The 17,807-nt window shown below is 46.5% G+C and overlaps 1 protein-coding gene across 1 annotated transcript; it reads left to right on the top strand.

The window, feature by feature from the left end:
• The first annotated feature begins 828 nt into the window (after positions 1–828).
• ak7b (adenylate kinase 7b) lies at positions 829–15,992 on the top strand. The gene is made up of 18 exons (XM_007906016.2): positions 829–953; positions 2,320–2,502; positions 3,268–3,376; positions 4,071–4,165; positions 4,643–4,753; positions 5,231–5,314; positions 6,200–6,288; positions 6,904–6,994; positions 7,209–7,283; positions 7,798–7,947; positions 9,580–9,708; positions 10,220–10,337; positions 10,830–10,958; positions 11,350–11,418; positions 13,106–13,303; positions 13,876–14,096; positions 15,276–15,434; positions 15,774–15,992. Exons 1-18 carry the CDS (start codon positions 858–860, stop codon positions 15,810–15,812), a joined length of 2,145 nt encoding a protein of 714 aa, XP_007904207.1. The 5' UTR covers positions 829–857; the 3' UTR covers positions 15,813–15,992.
• The last annotated feature ends 1,815 nt before the right edge of the window (positions 15,993–17,807 follow it).

Genomic DNA, 17,807 nt, shown 5'->3' on the forward strand with positions numbered 1-17,807 from the left:
CACTGTATCAAATGCAAGGATTATTAATACTGGGAAGTACTGGACACCTGTTTAATGCCCAACGGCTGACCCGGGACTGCCTCTCAACCGATTAAAATCTGCTTTGACTGATTTTCACGATGGAAATAATATCCAACCGCGAATGACAGTTGTATAGCGCCCTTCACATCGGAAAGACGTCCCAGGGCGCCGGACAATCGGGTTTTTGGACCCGAGCTGGGGGTTGGGGTCAGGAGGGGGTGGAGGGCCTTTTGGATGGTGAAAGTTCATCAGTTGAACGAACGACTGTGGTTTCTCCTTAATTTGATTTAATTCTTTAAATGATTTGGGGGAAAGGCGGGTAATCGGAATCGAGGTACAGATCAGCCGTGGCAGAGCAAGTTTGAGGGCCTGAATGGGATATTCCTGTTCCTGAAATCCTATTCAACAGATTTAATATATTATTATTATTAACTGGGGGGGAGGGGGGAGGGGGGGGGCACCAATGTGTGACTCCAGTAGTGTGTGGTCATAGATTGACTACATTTCCCATCAAGCACCGCGCACTTCAGGCCCCCGCCTGTCCCTCCAGATCCGCCTGATTCTCTGCCCACAATTTTCACAAAAAAAAACCAACGAGAGCTGTTGTCTTCGTCTCTGGGTTTTTTTGTGTGTGTGTGTGTGTGTGTGTTTGTGTGGGGAATAAAGATGCGATTCCTAAACAATTGTCGTGTTCGTGTGACGTTTGCCTGGACCCCGCCTCCCGCCTGCTGCTGTCGGTCGAGGTGGCCGAGCTGATGCCTGACCTGATGTGTCGGGTGCGAAGGCCCCTCCTTAGCAACGGGAGCAGCTGGTGTTTACCTTAGCGACGGGCAGCAATGGAGGAACCTGACGATGGTCAGAAAGAGATAGTCCGCAGCAAACGCATCTTCCTCAACCAACTGGACACCTTCGTGGGCAAATATGTGGGGAAGGTCCGTGTCTGCCCTGCACGAACCGTGTGCACGAACCGTTAGGGTCGCACCGTGTTAGGAGGTGGGAATCTCTGGGACACGGCGGTTGGGGGGTCAGAACCGCTTCTGAGGGAATTGGGAGAAATGCCTCTTACTCCAGGTCTTCCTCTCACTGGCCTTCAAATCCCTTCAAGCCCTGGCACCTCCGCATCTCTCCGACTTGCTTACTTCGCCAACCCACGACCCGCTGCTTCCACTCGACCGGCTCCGGCTTCCTGCCCTTGTCCCTCCTGCCCGCCGCGGGCTCCACCATCGGTGGCTTTCAGCCACAGAGCCCCCGGAACTCTGGGAACGCCCTCCCTCTATCCCAACACCTTGCTTTCTCCTTCCCCATCTTCAGGTCGCGTCTGTAGACCTTACTCTTCGGCCGTGCTTACAGTCACCTCCCTCCTCCCCCCCCCCCCAACTCAATGTCATGCTCCGCCACTGTCAAGTGCTTTGGGACGCTACCCTGCCGGTGTGTGGGGGAGGGTGTGTGTGTGTGTGGGTGTGGGTGTGTGTGTGTGTGGGTGGGGTGGGGGGGGTAGAGTGAATGGGTTGCTTTTTCACACAGCCGATTCAGGCAACATGTCCAAATGGCCTCCTCCTGTGGGGTATGTGACCATGGGTGCGGTCGACGAGGCAGGTATTTGGGTGGGATTTAAAGATAGGAAAAAGGTGCGCGTTGTGGGAGGATCAAGGAATTAGGGCGATGCTTTCGCAGTTGCTTTGAAAAAACATCGCAAGGGAAAATTTTTGCTTGACTTTGATAATTTTGATAATGTTGACTGTTTGTGGGACACTGCTGTGCGCAATTGACTGCCGTGTTTCGCCCAAAAATATACAGGCAATTCACTTCACGCTTTCACTGTGAAGTGCTTTGAGACATCTAGAAGACATCTAGAAAATGTGAAAAGTGCTATATCAAATGCAAGAATTATTATTATTATAATTTCAGTCATGGTAGGAAAAGGTTTAACTTTCCTCCATGCCCTCACATAGGAATAGGAGTAGGCCTTTCAGCCCCTCGAGCCTGTTCTGCCATTGAGTAAGATCATGGCTGATCTCACATGAGCTCACTTGCCTCCTTCAAGACCAGTCTCAAGACCCTTCTCTTCGACTGTGCCTTCGGTCACTCTCCTTTCTCTACCCTCACCGCCCTCCACCCCTCCTGATCCCAACCACCAGCTTGGGTGCAAATCCCTAACTGTCCAACACCTTGGGATGTCCTCCTGTCGTGAAAGGCGCTATACAAATGTAATTTGTTGTGGTTGTTGAGACGTCTCGATGATGTGATGAGGTGCTGTTTTAAATGCAGGAATTATTATCTATTATTATCCCATTGCAGTATCTGGCCCAGTGTGTGGTGGGATCGTCATCGGAGGAAGTCGATCAGGAGGAAGAGGAGGAGGAGACCTCTACGATACTAAGCGGGTCCTTGGGCCGAGGCAAGGAGGGAACGTATCAGGTCGTGGGAACGCTGAAAAACCGTAATGACAAGGGTCCTGATTTCGCCTTTGAAATCTGCTCTGTAAGTTTCCTCATTGCCAACTGAGTCTCTAGCTTGAGTGGCAGAGATCCCTAATTAATGAGAATAATCCTACGTGGAGTCCCATACAGTGGTTATTCCGCTCGACTCTAAGCGAGAGGTCCTGGGTTCGATTACCAGGCTGGGTGAAACCTTGGTCAAGTTTCCTTACTCCACAAGCCTCTGTTGACCGAGCAGTAAGTAGGAACCCAGTTGTTAGTCAATTGGCGGATCGCTTTCCGGGAGTAATAATCCCTCCAAAAAAAAACATTTAAAAATTTGGTCACTCAATCTACGACTGTTAGTGGGACACTGCTATGGGTAATTGACTGCCATGATTTGCCCACCAAATATACAGTCAATCCACTTTACATTACTCTCTGTGAAGGGCTTTGAGACGTCTCCACAAAGTGCTAAGGCGCTATCAAATGCAAGGATTATTTTTATTTTATGTGAGCCTTGGCAATGAGTGTCGCTCAGTTGTAGAGGGCGTCCTGTGTGCACACAAAGAGTAGAGGGTGCCGTAAAGGGATCAGATGCAGGAAGCCTGGCTGTTTTCCCTCTCCACAACCCTGGGTAGGCCAGAGCTAATTTAGAGCCCAATAAACTCCAGCATAGACCGGGATTTTAATAAGTGCGCTTATGGTGCATAATAGGATGCTGTAACCACTGCAGGCTGAGCTCAGGTGGTTGAATGCACAGCGTAGTGACGGAACTAAATCTTGAGCAAACCGTGCTTGTGGGTGACTTTGATTTTATCTTCCTCAGTTTGTATCGCGTGAGGAGCTGCTCTTATTCCTGCTGGAGTGTGACATTATCATCTATAACATCATCGAGAACACGGATCAGATCGACGAGGCCTCATGGGCTGCCTCAGGTCTTGTTTCTCTCTCTCTATCTCTCTCTCTCTTTCTGTCTATCTCTCTGAGTCTCTCTCGCTGTCTCTATCGCTCTCTCTTTTTCTCTGTCTCTCTCTCTTTCTCTGTCTCTCTCTTACTGTGTCTCTCTTTAGCTTTGATTCCCTTAAGCATTCTGGGACGCTACCCCTGAGATCGTGTGAAGGGTGCTATATAAATGCAAGTTGTTGTCGTTGTTGATGATTGAAACGGTTAAAGAACAATTGCCAGTCCCTCGACCGCCATAACAACAACAACTCACATTTATTCGAGTTACACGGGATAGTGCCTCGGATGTTTAACAGTGGCGCAGTTTGATGCCAATCCGGGTAGAAGGTGGACTTGACCATAGGCACGGTCGAAGAAGAAAGTCTTGAGGTGGGATCTGAAGAGGGACAAAAAGAAAAGGACGGGCGCGCTTCATTTCTGCTCCTCATTACTCACAAACTTTACAACTGATAATATTGTTTGTTCACTTTTATTTCTAAGACATTTCTGGTGATCGTTTCAACGATGACAATGGCCGACTTCCAGGTCATAAGGTCATGTGCACGGGTGGCACACAGCAAATGATGTCTGTGGTGACTCTCGGACCCAGATGAATTGGGAGGATTATTCTCATTGTGGATAATGGAGGAGGGAAAGCTGAACCTCTCTTCTCTTCACAATTCACAGCCCTACACAGTGAGATGGATCGGTTTGAGGCCCCAAAGATGTTCATCCTGTTATCGACGATCATGACCTGGTCACACACCAAACCTTTGGATGCGGTAAGAGTTCTGTTTATTTCCTGCCTGATGCAACGACAGCTGACCTTCCAGTCTTTTTGTTTGGTCAGCCGGGTGCCTGACACATGCCAAAACCCATCACCGTGCTTTAACAGTCTCCGAACCAAACTGAGAATTCCATACATCCCACTTACACGTGGAAATCCTGGAGATAGATTGTTGGAATGGAATGTGCTCTCTCTCTCTCCCCAAGAGAGTATTAGGAGCAGGTTAACAAGAGCGTATTAGGTTGTGTGCATTGGGGTAACTGCTGGAGTCTAACCAGCTAAAACCATATAGCTTTCCCGCTGCTTGTCCAGCAAGGATCAACTGTTGACATTCTAGTCAATGCAGCAAACCTGTTACACAATTAAAGAATCACTTTGACTTTGACTAAGAGGCCAGTGTTGTAACACTCTATCTTATTATTAGTTCTGTTAGTTAGCTGTGGATGAACGCAAAGCTTGTTTCTGTTCACAGGATGACCCTTCGGTTCCCTTCACGGAGGATGACTATCGGAGAAGGAAAGCACACCCCAACTTCAAAGACCACCTGAGCATTGAGAAACTGGTTATCAAACTGGGGAAAACTGTACGTAGTGAAATCCAGAACAGTCAGGCCTGTGTGTCCACAGCTTTCTGGGTTAAAGTGGGAGATGTTATGTTCTCAAAACTCAATGTGTAGAAAACTCTTTTATTCTTCGCTTATAAGTTACAAATCAAACAATCCAACCAAAAACCCTTCAGCCAGTTCTCCCTACGTTTCTACCTCCGGATCCCTTTCGTTGGTCCTATTTAATTGGTCCTTATTTTCTTAAAGGGTATCCAACAGGAGATTCAGTGTACAGGTTGTCCACAAAGTTCTGTTACCCTCATTTTTTTCTTACAGTGCACTGACCATCAACTGAAACATGTGGAAGAATGATGATATTGTATTTAGAAGCAAGTAATTGTATTCAGTAACGGAAGGACTTTTCCCCCTCGATTAAAACCTCTTCTAAAATACTGAGGCTGTATTTGGAGATTTTGCTTTTCAATTCAGTCATGTGATTCTGTTCGCCCATTTTAGAAGAAACGCAAATTTAATACGTACGTCGTTGCCTCTGGACTTCACTACGGAATGGAAGAGACTGTGTTCCACACCTTCTTCAAGGTAAGACCTCCCGACGTGAAAGGGCTATACAAATGTAATCTTGTTGTTGTTGTTCTTGTGAGTAACCCCCACCCTCCTGGCCCTCTACACCCACCCTGATCTGACAGTCCCTTCGCTTCCTCCCTTAACCTCCTTCAAGGCCAGTCTCAAGAGCCTCCTATTCGACTGTACCTTCGGTCCTCCTCCACCCCTGCTGCTCCCAACCCCCAGCTCGGTGCAAATCTCTGGTTGTCCATCGCCTTAGGAAGTTCTCCCAAAGTGAAAGGCGCTGTGTAATTGTCATTTGTTGTTGTTGTAACTGTGTCCCAGTCACAGAATACAGAGTCGTTCCCACTCTCAATCAAAGGCTTCCCTGGGAACTCCATTCCCAGGTCCCTCCGACTTGCTCCCTCTATCGCTCCCTCTCTCCTTCCCTCCTTCTCTCCCTCCCTCTCTCTCTCCCCTCTTTCAAGATCTGCCTCGCAACATCCCAGACAGAGGTTAGCCTCTGACCTGACCACCCGCACACACACAGTCATCCAGAATTGTGAAAAAATCTTAAACTCAGTGAGAGCTGTGGGGACAGACTCCCTCCCTCATTCCTCCCTCCCTCACTCTCTCCATTCCTCTATTCCTCCCTCCCTCCCTTTCTCGCTCGGTCCCTTCCATCCTTGCTCGTTTGATCCCTCCCTCCCTCCTTCCCTCTCTCGCCTCTTTCAAGACACACCACGAAACGTGCCTCTTTCCCGCGCTTTCGGTCGTCTTTTCCCCACTCTTCGCTCTGGTGCCCAGCCAGAGGCATCAAGCTTTGGCCTTGGGATGTGAAAGGCGCAGTGGAGTATCAGGTCAATTGTATTGCATTTGTTTCTGACCCAACGGGACTGACTGGTTTCTGTGTGTCTGCAGATGGCTTGGCTCGGGGACGTTCCAGCCGTTCCCTACTTTGGAGACGGGTTAAACATAGTTCCGTGCATTCACATCAGGGACTTGGCTGCGTAAGTGTGAGAGCTTTCCTGTCGGCTCAGAGCACCAGCAACGGCAACTTACAATCACGCAGCTCCATTCCTCTAAAGTAACCGCCCCGAGAAAATGCCCTTCACTGAACATCACTGATTGGAGATGAAAGTGAATGTTGTTATGGCGGTAACTGTCCCACAAACAACAAGATGAATAGCAATAATAGTAATAATAATCATTTGATTATACATAGACAGTTAAATTATTATTAATAATAATATATTAATGTACAGGATTAATTAGCAATATAATGATATAGAGATGGATAGCAATAATAGTAATAATTAAATTATATATAGTACAATCTAATTATTATTAATAATGTACAGTATGAATTAATACTATCATAGTATAGAGATCGGTAGTAATAACAGTAATAATACTATACTAATAATAATGCTGTGTTTCACCCACAAAATACACAGTCACTCCACTTTACAGTATATTCTGTGAAGCGCTTTGAGACATCTTAATGACGTGAGAAGGCGTTGCATTATTATTATTAATAAGCATTATTATTGATCTTAACAGCAGGGGGTGAGAGTGCAAGCGACTGAGCCAAGGTGAGACCTTTATTTTGCTTTTATTCGCAGAGTTTTGCAGAATGTAGCAGATCAGAAACCCAAGATTCACTACCTGATCGCTGTCGACGATTCAAAAAATTCACTGCAAAGCATAATCAAGGTAACTTTTTAAGATTTTACTTTAAGACACAAGATGTTACTGTCCTCTAACCCGGGTCCTCTCTCTTGCAAGGCGAGTGCTCCAACCACTAAACTACAGGACTCCACATGGCGCTATATAAACTCACGTTGTTGATGGTGGTGGTTGTGGTGTATGCGAAGCTGTGCTCTTGCTCTGGGAGGACCATGTAAATAATATTTCTTCCCTTTTACAGGCAATCAGTAAACTTGGGTCGGGCAAGGTGGAGATGGTTCCAGAGGAAAACGCTTTGCTTAATAAAGACTTGCAAGTGAGTACACGTCTTTCGCCTTATCCCCTCCCACGTTTCCTTGAAGGCCCATCTCAAGACCTTCCTTTTCGACTTGCGCCTTTAGTCATCTGCCCACCCCCCCACCCTCCTTGTCCCCCACACCCTCTTGATTCCAGCCGCGGCTCGGGTGCAAACCCTTGATTGTCCAGCATCTCGGGACGTCCTCCCGACCTGAAAGGCACTATATAAATGCAATGTATTGGTGTTATTTTCAAGAGCTAATCTCTTCGACCGCGCTTTCGGCCACCTTCCCTCTTAGTCATCTTGGATTCCCAGCCAACTGTACAGAAACATAGGAATTGTTGGACAAGAAAAGACTAAGATCCATTTAGTTCTATCATCCTGGTAGTCCCAAACTACAATAATGGAGATGTTGATAGCAATTAATTCTTTTAGATTAGTCTCCGAACAGAAGCGCTATATAAAGTGATTTCCGATGTCCTCCCGATATATAACTGTCAGCTTGCTTTTCTCGTTTTGTGTTTTTCGACAGCAATCGAATATCGATCATTTACTGATCAACCTGCCTCTGGAGGCTTTCTACATCAAAGAGAATTTTAACATCCGCTGGGAGGCTGAGAACGGCCTGGTGGACAACATGCAGAAGATGATCCAGGAATTCAAGGAATCTCGAGGGCTCCTGGTAAGAAGAAATCTTTAATTTCTCTATCATCAGCCGTTTTGTTGAGGTTTTTATATGTACGTACATACACCCTTTTTTTCTGCCCCCATCCTCTGGAACGCCATCCCGGAATTGCCTCCTTCAAAGCCCATCTCAAAACCTTCCTTTTAGACTGCATCTTCGGTCAACCTGTAGCTCAGTGGTTAGAGCATTCGCTTTGCAAGCGAGAGACCTGAGATCAATCCCCGGGGGGTCAGGGCGAAACCTTGGACAAGTTTCCTTACTCCACACAGAGCCTAATAATAATCCCTCCAAAACCAAAAACAATAATAAATTGGTCATTTTCAATCCACGACTGTTTGTGGGACATTGCTGTGCGCAATTGGCTGCCGCGTTCGCCCACAAATATACAGTCAATTCACTTTACAGTGTGTTCTGTGAAGCGCTTTGGGACGTCCTCCCGACATGAAAAGCGCTATACCAAATGCAAGGATTATTATTATTATTATCTTCCCACCACCTCCACTCCCTCCCCTCTCACCCCCTCTCACCCTCACTGCTGTTGACTCCAGTGCCCAGATTTGCCCTAAAATCGTATGAATTTTGAATCTTCTACATGCTCCCATCCTTTCGGAGGATTCTCAGCCAGAAGGAAATAGTAGCCAAAGTTGGAAGAAAATATATCTCGTGGAGGATTGTTGGGATGCAGATTGCCTTATCAAGAATCCCTACATACCCCCAACCCAACTCTGGGGTCCCTCGAGCCTTGGCTCTTGACAAACTGTGCCTACTACTTTCTGGGATTAGATTAAGCAGGATGTGTCCCTCCAGGGAGAGAGAGAGTGTGCATTCCATTCCAACAATCTATCTCTGGGGTTTCCATGTATAGGTGGGATGTATGGAATTCTCAGTTTGGTTTTGGAGACTCTTAAGCACAGTGATGGGTTTCCCCACGTGTCAGACACCCGGCCGATCAGTGTGTGTGAGTGTATGTGTGTGTGTGTGAACTTGTGTGTGAGGTATCAGGTATCTTCACTCTTCGTCCAAAACAGCACCATGGGTTCTCCCTTGCCGGCAGGGGTGAACAAACAGACCAGGTATCAACGTATGAGAAAACGTGATGCACATACGAGAGAAGAAGGTTGTTGAGTCCAGGCCATGACACTATTTAGCACGGAGTCAGTATTTTATACCTAATCTCCCAGTGACTAGAGTTGGGGATGGGGTAGGTTCAAGTCGGGAGGGCAAAACCAGTACCTGGTTTTTGATACCAAATTAAAATACTCATGACTCAAAATAAATGTTAAATATTCATTTGCCAAAAGCATACAATCTGACGCCGGCCTTAAATTAAGTCAGAGTCATAATAATAATACTTGCAGTTGATATAGCGTCTTATCACAATGTTTAGACTTCTCAAAGCGCTTCTCAAAATATAATGGAATATATAGTGGATTGACTGTATTTTGCGGGTGAAATGAAAATGATATTTAATAATATTTAATATGTAAAATATTTAACACATAAAGGCACCAACTGACCAACGTCTTGTTAGAACTCTCTCCAAGGTATAACTTTCCAGCAGCTTGAAACTTCCTCTCGATGTGAAAGGCGCCATATAATGTAATGTGTTGTTGTTTTTGTGTTTCACAGCCACTGAAGATCGCTATTGTGGGACCCCCGGGTGTGGGGAAGACCGCAATGGCGGAGAAGCTGTCCAAACATTTCAAGCTTCACCACATTAAAATAAAGGACGTCATTTTGGAATCCGTAAGGAAACTGGTAGGTTTGAGGTGTCACTATATACACTGTATACTGTCAAGCGCTTTGGGATGTCCACCTGATGGGAAAGGTGCTATGCCAAATGCAAGGGTTATGGTTATTATTATTAATATTATTTATTGCTACACCAGAAGCATTGCAGGTTACAGACACGTGCCTACAAACATGGCCGCTCCCTTGGTCTACAAACATGGCCGCCCCCTTGGTCTACAAACATGGCCGCCCCCTTGGTCTACAAACATGGCCGCCCCCTTGGTCTACAAACATGGCCGCCCCCTTGGTCTACAAACATGGACGTCCCCTTGGTCTAAAAACATTGACACCACTTTGGTCTACAAATATGGCCGCCCCCTTGGTCTACAAACATGGCTGCCCCCTTGGTCTACAAACATGGCTGCCCCCTTAGTCTACAAACATTGCAGCAACAGAGCGAAAAGCTGCAGCTTTTGTTCTGGAAACACAATGCTTCCCCCTTTACAATCTGCTTGTAACCCGGATCTTCTTGTTGCAGGAGGAAAAGATCGGTCGGGTCGATACCGAGGAAGAGGAGGAGGAGGAGGAAGAAATCACTTCCAAAGAAGCCCAGGAGCTTCTGGACCAAATCAGAGAGAACATGGAGCAGTCTGAAGGTAGTGTGAGAGGCCCCAGAAAAATGTGGGCGCTGAGTCCCAACAGGAGAAATTGCTTTTCCCAATTTGTTATTGTTGATGGAGTGGTGGTAGAACGGGTGTTTAGTCATCTTGTCTGGCATATCCTTCCTTGAGTGGCTTCTAGCAGAAATAATGCTCTCTCTGCCATACCAATCTTCCTCTCCTTCCGCTCAGCAGGCTCCGACCCCAGCCCTGCCCGCCCCACCATCGACGGTTGGGCCTTCAGCCTCTCTGCCCCCACTTTTTGGAACTCCATCCAACAGTCCCTTCACCTTCCTCCCTCCCTTGGCTCCTTCAAGGCACATCTCAAAACCTTACTCTTCGACCGCGCCCTCAATCACCCTCCTATCCCCACCCTCCCTGCCCTTCACCCTTCTTGATCCCAACCCCCAGCTCGGGTCCAAAACCTTGACTGTCCCACGCCTCCCGACGTGAAAGGCGCTGAGTAAATGTAACTTGTTGTTGTTGTAGGTCGCCTGGACGATCATTTTGTCATCAGGTTCATGAAGGAGAAGCTGAAATCGATGCAGTGTCAGAACCAAGGCTTCATCCTGGACGGGTTTCCAAAGAGTTACCTACAAACCAAGGATCTCTTTGGCAGTGAGTGCTCTCTCTCACTCTCTACTTTGCATGATTTCTCGCAAGCCATGTTACAGGGTGTTACAAACTCCCCCACCCCCCCAACCCCCTCTCCCCGTTATAACACCGTGTGATTGAAATGCAATTGTTCCTGATCATCGCAGCGAGTTCCCGATCTGACTTAAGTTCAAATCTGAATCCACGGTCCTTGAAAAAGGGCCAACTTCTGATTTAATTCTGAATTTAAGGGCTTTCGTTCCTTGGCAAGATGTTTGTGGGTTCAAACCCAAAATTGAAAGCAAAATCTCGGAGCTCTCGGACTCACCTGCAGTCGATGCTATGGTGGAACAAAGCTCTTGAAACCTTGCCGTCATTATTACAAAACCCTGACGAGTTTCTATTCTCACTGCAGCTGAATATGACGACGAGGCAACGGACATTCTAACCAATATAGTGCACTTTGACAAGTCCATCACTCCCGGTAAGAATGGTTCCCGCTGTGGCTTTGCGCTTTGTCGTTGCCCTGTTTAATACCAATCATACTTTGTTCTCTCACCACAATACGCAACGTCCAATGGTTTCTTGCATAGTAACATAGTAACGGGGTGACATTCCGAATTCACAGGGTCCTACAGCCCACAGGAGGCCATTCGGCCCATCGTACCTGTGCCTGCTCTTTGAAAGAGCTTCCCAATCCCTCTCACTGCCCTGCTCTTTCCCTATAGTCTTGCAGATTTTTTCTTTTCAAGCATCAAATTGGAATTGGAAGCATCAAAAGGCTTAAAAATTATCATAAGGAGGCTTGAACATAGGGCCACATGCTTTTAAATTAAACCTTCAGGAATTACACACTGTATATGGTAACAAGGGTTACCGCCTACAGTATGTTCAAAATTAGGACAACAGAGTGACTAGTAGAACAGGGACCTACAGGGTTTGAAAAAAGGAAGTATTTTTTCAAACGAGATTGATTTGGAGGAAGAAGGCCTAAAAGCAGTGCAAAATTACTCCATTACACCAGTACAGGGAATAATAATAAATAATAATCCTTACATTTGATATAGCGCCTTATCACATCGTTGAGGCATCTCAAAGTGCTTCACAGAATATACTGTAAAGTGTAGTTACTGTGTAATTTGGTGGGAAACGCGGTAGCCAGTTGTGCACAGCAATGTCCCACAAACAGCCATGGAGGGAGTGCCCACATTTTATTTGAGGGAATTGTCAGCCAGGACACTGAGAGAGAGAAGGAACCCAAAATGACCAACTTTGGGGTCAATCAGATCACAGCTGACAACAACAACAACTTGGATTTATATGGTAGCTTCCCGGAGCTCCTCACAATGGCAGAGTCTGACAATGGGCCGGGGAGAGGGATGTGGGAGGTGACTGTAAGCACAATCAAAAACGTCTTGTCAATTACAATCTTTAGGTGGGATTTGAAGATTGGGAAGGAGGGGGCGAGGCGGAGGGATAGAGGAAGAAAACTCAAGAGTTTCGGGGCGTAGCAGCTGAAGGCATGGGCATTGATGGCGGAGTGGAGGGGACGAGGGACAAACAGGAGGCCGGAACCAGCCGAGCGGAGGCAGCGGGTGGTGGAGAGGGGTTAAGCAGAACAGATAGGTAGGGAGGTGCGAGGGCAGGAAGGGATTTGCAAATGAGTGAGAGGATCCTGAAATCGATCTGTTCAGTAATTGGGAACCAGCGGAGCCTGGCAAGAACTGGTGTGATTGGGGTACGGAGTTTTGTGCGGATGGGAATCCGGGCGGCGGAGTTTTTAAATAATTGAATTTTGTGTAGTGAAGCTGGGGAGATCAGCGCGGAGGATGTTAGAATAGTCTAGCAGGGAAGTGTTGAAAGCGTGGTCGAGGGCTGCTTTGGATGTGAGGTACAGTCGGAAGTGGGCATTGGGACAGAGGAGGAAAAAAGTGGGTCCTGGTCAGGGAATGGATGTGGATAGAAAGGAAAGTTGGGGAACAAACCTGACGCCTATGTTGCGCATGGGTTCGGTAAGTCTGAGGGAGAGACCCGGGAGGTTGAGGAGTTGAGACGCGCAGGAGGGAAGACGTTGACGGAAGCCAAAGAGTATGGCTACTCATCCAGACCTGACATCACTTCCTGTGGTGTGCCGCCAGGTGAGACCAAACTAAATAAATCTCTCACCGCAGAGCACATCTTTGCCTTGGATGCCAGCGACGATTTCTTGAAGAACCGTATCATGAACCTGGCAGAGAGCGAGGTTGCAGGGACTCATTACACACAAGAGAAATTCCTGAGGCATCTGGCGAAGTACAGGGACACCAACACAGAGGACGAGACGCTGCTTAATTTTTTTGAGGAGATCGAGGTTCATCCCGTGCACATTGGTAAGTAAGTAAGTGGATTAGATACTGCACCCGCAAACTGACTGACTTGCTGCTCGGACCCAGCAAGATCTTTGCATCTTGCGCTGTCACAACGGTCATCTTGTGGTCGGTTGGGCTACCACCTCCAGGTTGTGGGTTCAATACGAAGGTCTTGAGATGGGCCTTCAAGGAGGCAAGGGAGGGGGCAAAGCAGAGGTGCTCCAGGATGGAGTTCCAGTGGATGGTGGAGCAAGCAGGGCGGGGGGATGTGGTGCAGGCCAGTGCACTTCCCACGCTTTCGGTCATCTTCCCCCCCATCTCCCTCTTGCCCTCCACCAATCTTGACTCAAGCCCACAGCTTGATGTACTCCCAACATGAAAGACCCTATATAAATGCAATTTGTGGTTGTTGTTGCCGGCTTCCTGCTTGAATAGCAGAGTAGTTTGGTGTTGTCAACGGCATATAATGTAGCCCCTTAAACACAGGGTCTAATTCTATGGACCTCCACCAACATCTCCACCCCCTATAGCCCACCATGTTATAACGGGGGTCTGACAATAACACAGCATTGTCATTGTCTCCCTCTTCCCAGACATCACCAAGGACACTGACCCTTCCAACACGGCACTGGTGGAGAAAATCACCAGCCTGGTCGGCAAGACCAGGAACTACGGCCCCACCCCCGAGGAGCTGGCGGAGATCGAGCGTAAACAGGCCAAGGAGCAGCTCCTCAAGGAGGTCACGGAACGGGCCGAGCGGGAACGCAGGGAGGCAGAGGAATCCGCGGAAAAGTTAGCGCGTTGGGAGGAATGGGTGAGTCACCAGCAGCTGGAGTCTAACCAGTTAAAACACCTGGCCCACCCCAACGATAGTGGAGAACCAGGCTGAACCTGCTGACGAGAGGGAGTATCAACCTGTCAGCAACTGGCAAATGATTGCTCTGAAGTGATTATATTTAAAGATCCCAAACAAGGCTGATACACGGCATCCAAACCCAAGTGTCCTTTGATTCTTCCTCCACATCACCATAGTCCATGTAAAGACAGCTGAGGTTACTGTAAATTATATATAATATATATATTTTTCTTTCACAGCTTGGGATATACAGTCAATTCACTTTACAGTATTTTCTGTGAAGCGCTTTGAGACATCTCAAAGATGTGATAAGACGCTGTATCAAATACAAAGATTATTTTTATTAAAACCACTTAGCTTGCCCTTGATAGCGCTGTCTGGCAAGTTTTCCCACTGCTTGTTGCTCGTCCAGCCAGGACCACCCTACCCCTGAGGGCTTTGGCTTCCAGGGTTAACAGGAGCTTAGTGGGGAGATTCCCTGCCCGACTGACTATTGACTGACTGATCAACCGACCCGATGCCCACAGGATTCTGAACAGTTTGCACAAAGCAGGTACCACCCCCCCTCGTGCTGACTGGTTTGAGTGATATTGCCAACTTGCACCTATCAATGGCAAGCTATGCAGGTTTTAGCTGGTTAAACTCCAGCAGTTACCCCAACCCATGCTTTGGGGTCTCCAAGTCTTGGCTCTTGCCAATCTGCGCCTAATAATTTCCAGAATTAGGTAAGCAGTATGCGTCCCTTCAGGGAGAGAGTGTGCATTCCATTCCAACAATCTGTCACTGAAATTTCCATATGTAGGTGGGATACATATTTGGTTTGGATATTAAGTATGGTGATGGGTTTCCTCATGTGTCAGATACCCACACGGAGGGTTTTGGCTTGTAGGGTTAACAGGAACTGAGTGTCAGAATTCCCTGCCCCTGGTGACTGGTCTGCCCTTCCAGGCCCTGCCATGAACCAGGCTGTGCTGTGCGTCATCAGCAATGTCCTGGAATACTGTGGTACCTGCCTGGCTCAGAAAGCGTTACTGTTTAAAGTTTGTGTTTAGGGTTTTTTGTTCAGAGAGAGTGAGAGTGTGTGTGTGTTTGAGAGAGAGAATGGGAATGATGGGTTCTCTATGTTACTCATTGCAGAACAAGCGCTTGGAAGATGTAAAGAGAGAGGAACACGAGTTCCTTGAAGCTCATTCGATCCCTCTCCGGAATTACCTGATGCAGAACGTCATGCCAACCCTCACACAGGGATTAATCGAGTGCTGCAAAATCAGGCCCGAGGATCCTGTAGACTTTCTGGTAAGGGGATACAAAGACACGTTAGAGTAAGAGCCTTGAGTTCACATAGTCTTAAGTTAACGCTCCACTGGGGGTACATGTTGCATTGTCAAAGGTGCCGTTGTTCGGATGAGATGTTAAACTGAGGTCTTTTTAAAACAATAAACCTGGAAAACTGTCTTTCAAATTAAGACTCAATTTAATAACTTAAATTGTATCTGAAGTTTCTTGTTCAGAGTTTGTGTGTGTGTGTACATGAGTGTCGCTCCAATGTTCAGGCAAAAATGACTTGAAAGACTAAAAGTTGGTGGAATTTCAATTATTGTACTGATGATAGATTGTATTTTTTCCTCTCCAAAGGCTGAGTATCTGCTCAAGAACAATCCACAAATTGAATGAAGAGGATTAAAGAAGCAGTTGAGGCAACTTCCCAATAAAGAGCCCGTTCAAAACTGTAGAATATATTTTTCATTAAACTATTATTAATAAGCTGTGCAGCGCAAATGTAATTAGTGCTTGCAATTTAAAGCAAATCTTGGTTATCACGCATTCCAATAAAGTAGCATCTATTTGTCTGTACTCTTATAGAGCTAAGGACTGACTTTATGTTTTACTTCAGTCTGGTTGAACGTCACCATGTAAGGCGCCTCGGTAATGATGTGTAACTCACTGTACTAGTGGCCACTATTTCAGTGTGTTTCTCTCCATGGACGACAACCAAAGCACCCAATTCAATAATGAGGACACATCACTAATAATGGTATGTGCTGTAGCAGAGTGGTTGGAGCACTCGCCTCGCAAGCGAGAGGACCTGGGTTTGATTCCGGGCAGAGCGAAATGTTGGACAAGTTTTCTTACTCCAATCGCCACTGTTTACTTAGCAATAAGTAAGAATCCGGTTAGTAGTCAATTGGGGATTGTTTCTCCAGGGGTAATAACCCCTTTGAAAAAATAAATACAAATAATAATAACAATAATTAGGTCACTCAATCCACGACTGTTTGTTGGACACTACTGTGTGCAATTGGCTGCCGAGTTTTGCCCACAAAATATCCATTCAACCACTTTATAGTATGTCCTGTGACGATCTCGCCCATAAAATATGCAGTCAATTCCCTTTATGGTATATCCTGTGAATATACTGTAAAGTGAATTGACTATATTTTGTTGGTGAGACAAGGTAGCCAATTGCACATAGCAGTCGTGGGTTGAGTGACCTAATTATTGTTATTTTATTTATTTCAATATTTTGAAGGGATTATTACCCTCGGAAAGTAATCCGCCAATCGACAACAGGGTTCTGACTTAATGGTGGGTAACCGGGCATGTGGAATAAGGAAACATTCAATTCACCGTTCAATATTCACCATGAGAATTTCCTGTGATTGTGCTCCCGGGTTTCTCCCAGCATTGTCCAGCTCAATCTTTAATTCCTTGACATCGTTGGAGGGTTGGAAACCCTATTCAGATGAGATATTAAACCAAGGTCCTGTCTGCGCCTGTTCAAGTGGACATTGAAGATCTCATGGCAATATTTGAAAAAGAGAGGTTTCTCCCTGTGCCCTGGTCAATAATTTCCCTTCCCCCCCTCCACCTCAAGATTCACTTCATGACTATTTGTGGGACGTGGGTGTATGTAAATTGGCCTGGTTTGCCTACAAAAATTACAGACACTTTGGAGAATATCCTGTGAAGGGATTTGAAATTATAAGAATAATAATCCTTGCATTTGATATTGCGCCTTTCATGTCGAGATGTCTCAAAGCACTTCACAGGTTATACTGTGAATTTTCTGGGGGAAACGCGGCAGCCGGTTGCGCACAACAATGTCCAACAAAGCCATTGGTGAGTGACCAATTTCACTTGGGGGTTTGTTGGCCAGGACACCAGGAGAGAGAAACTCCATTCTCTTTTCTAATACCTCCATGGGATCTTTAACATCCACCTGAACAAGCAGACAGGACCTTGGTTTAACATCTCATCTGAAGGATGGCATTTTTGACATCACACCTTCAGTGCTGCATTGGATCTTTCAAGACTGACGTGGGATTTGAACCCACAACTTGTGACTCCGAGGTGAGCGTGCCTCCACTTGCCAGTCTGACCTGCAGTACAATACGAAATGTAAGGATAACTATAAATAATTAACATAATAATAATAATCCTAGCATTTGATATGGCTCTTTTCACGTCTAGATGTCTCAAAGCGCTTCACAGAATATTCTGTAAAGTGAATTGACTCTGCAGTTTGTGGGCGAAATACCAACTGCACTCAGCAGTGTCCCACAAACAGTTGTAGATTGAAGCGACCGATTTTATTGTTGTTTGTTTCTTGAGGGATTATTATTAGGCTCTGTGTGGAGTAAGGAAACTTGCCCAAGGTTTCGTCCTCTG

Source organism: Callorhinchus milii, unplaced genomic scaffold (genome assembly GCF_018977255.1).
Source record: "Callorhinchus milii isolate IMCB2004 unplaced genomic scaffold, IMCB_Cmil_1.0 Scaffold9, whole genome shotgun sequence".
NCBI lineage: Eukaryota > Metazoa > Chordata > Chondrichthyes > Chimaeriformes > Callorhinchidae > Callorhinchus > Callorhinchus milii.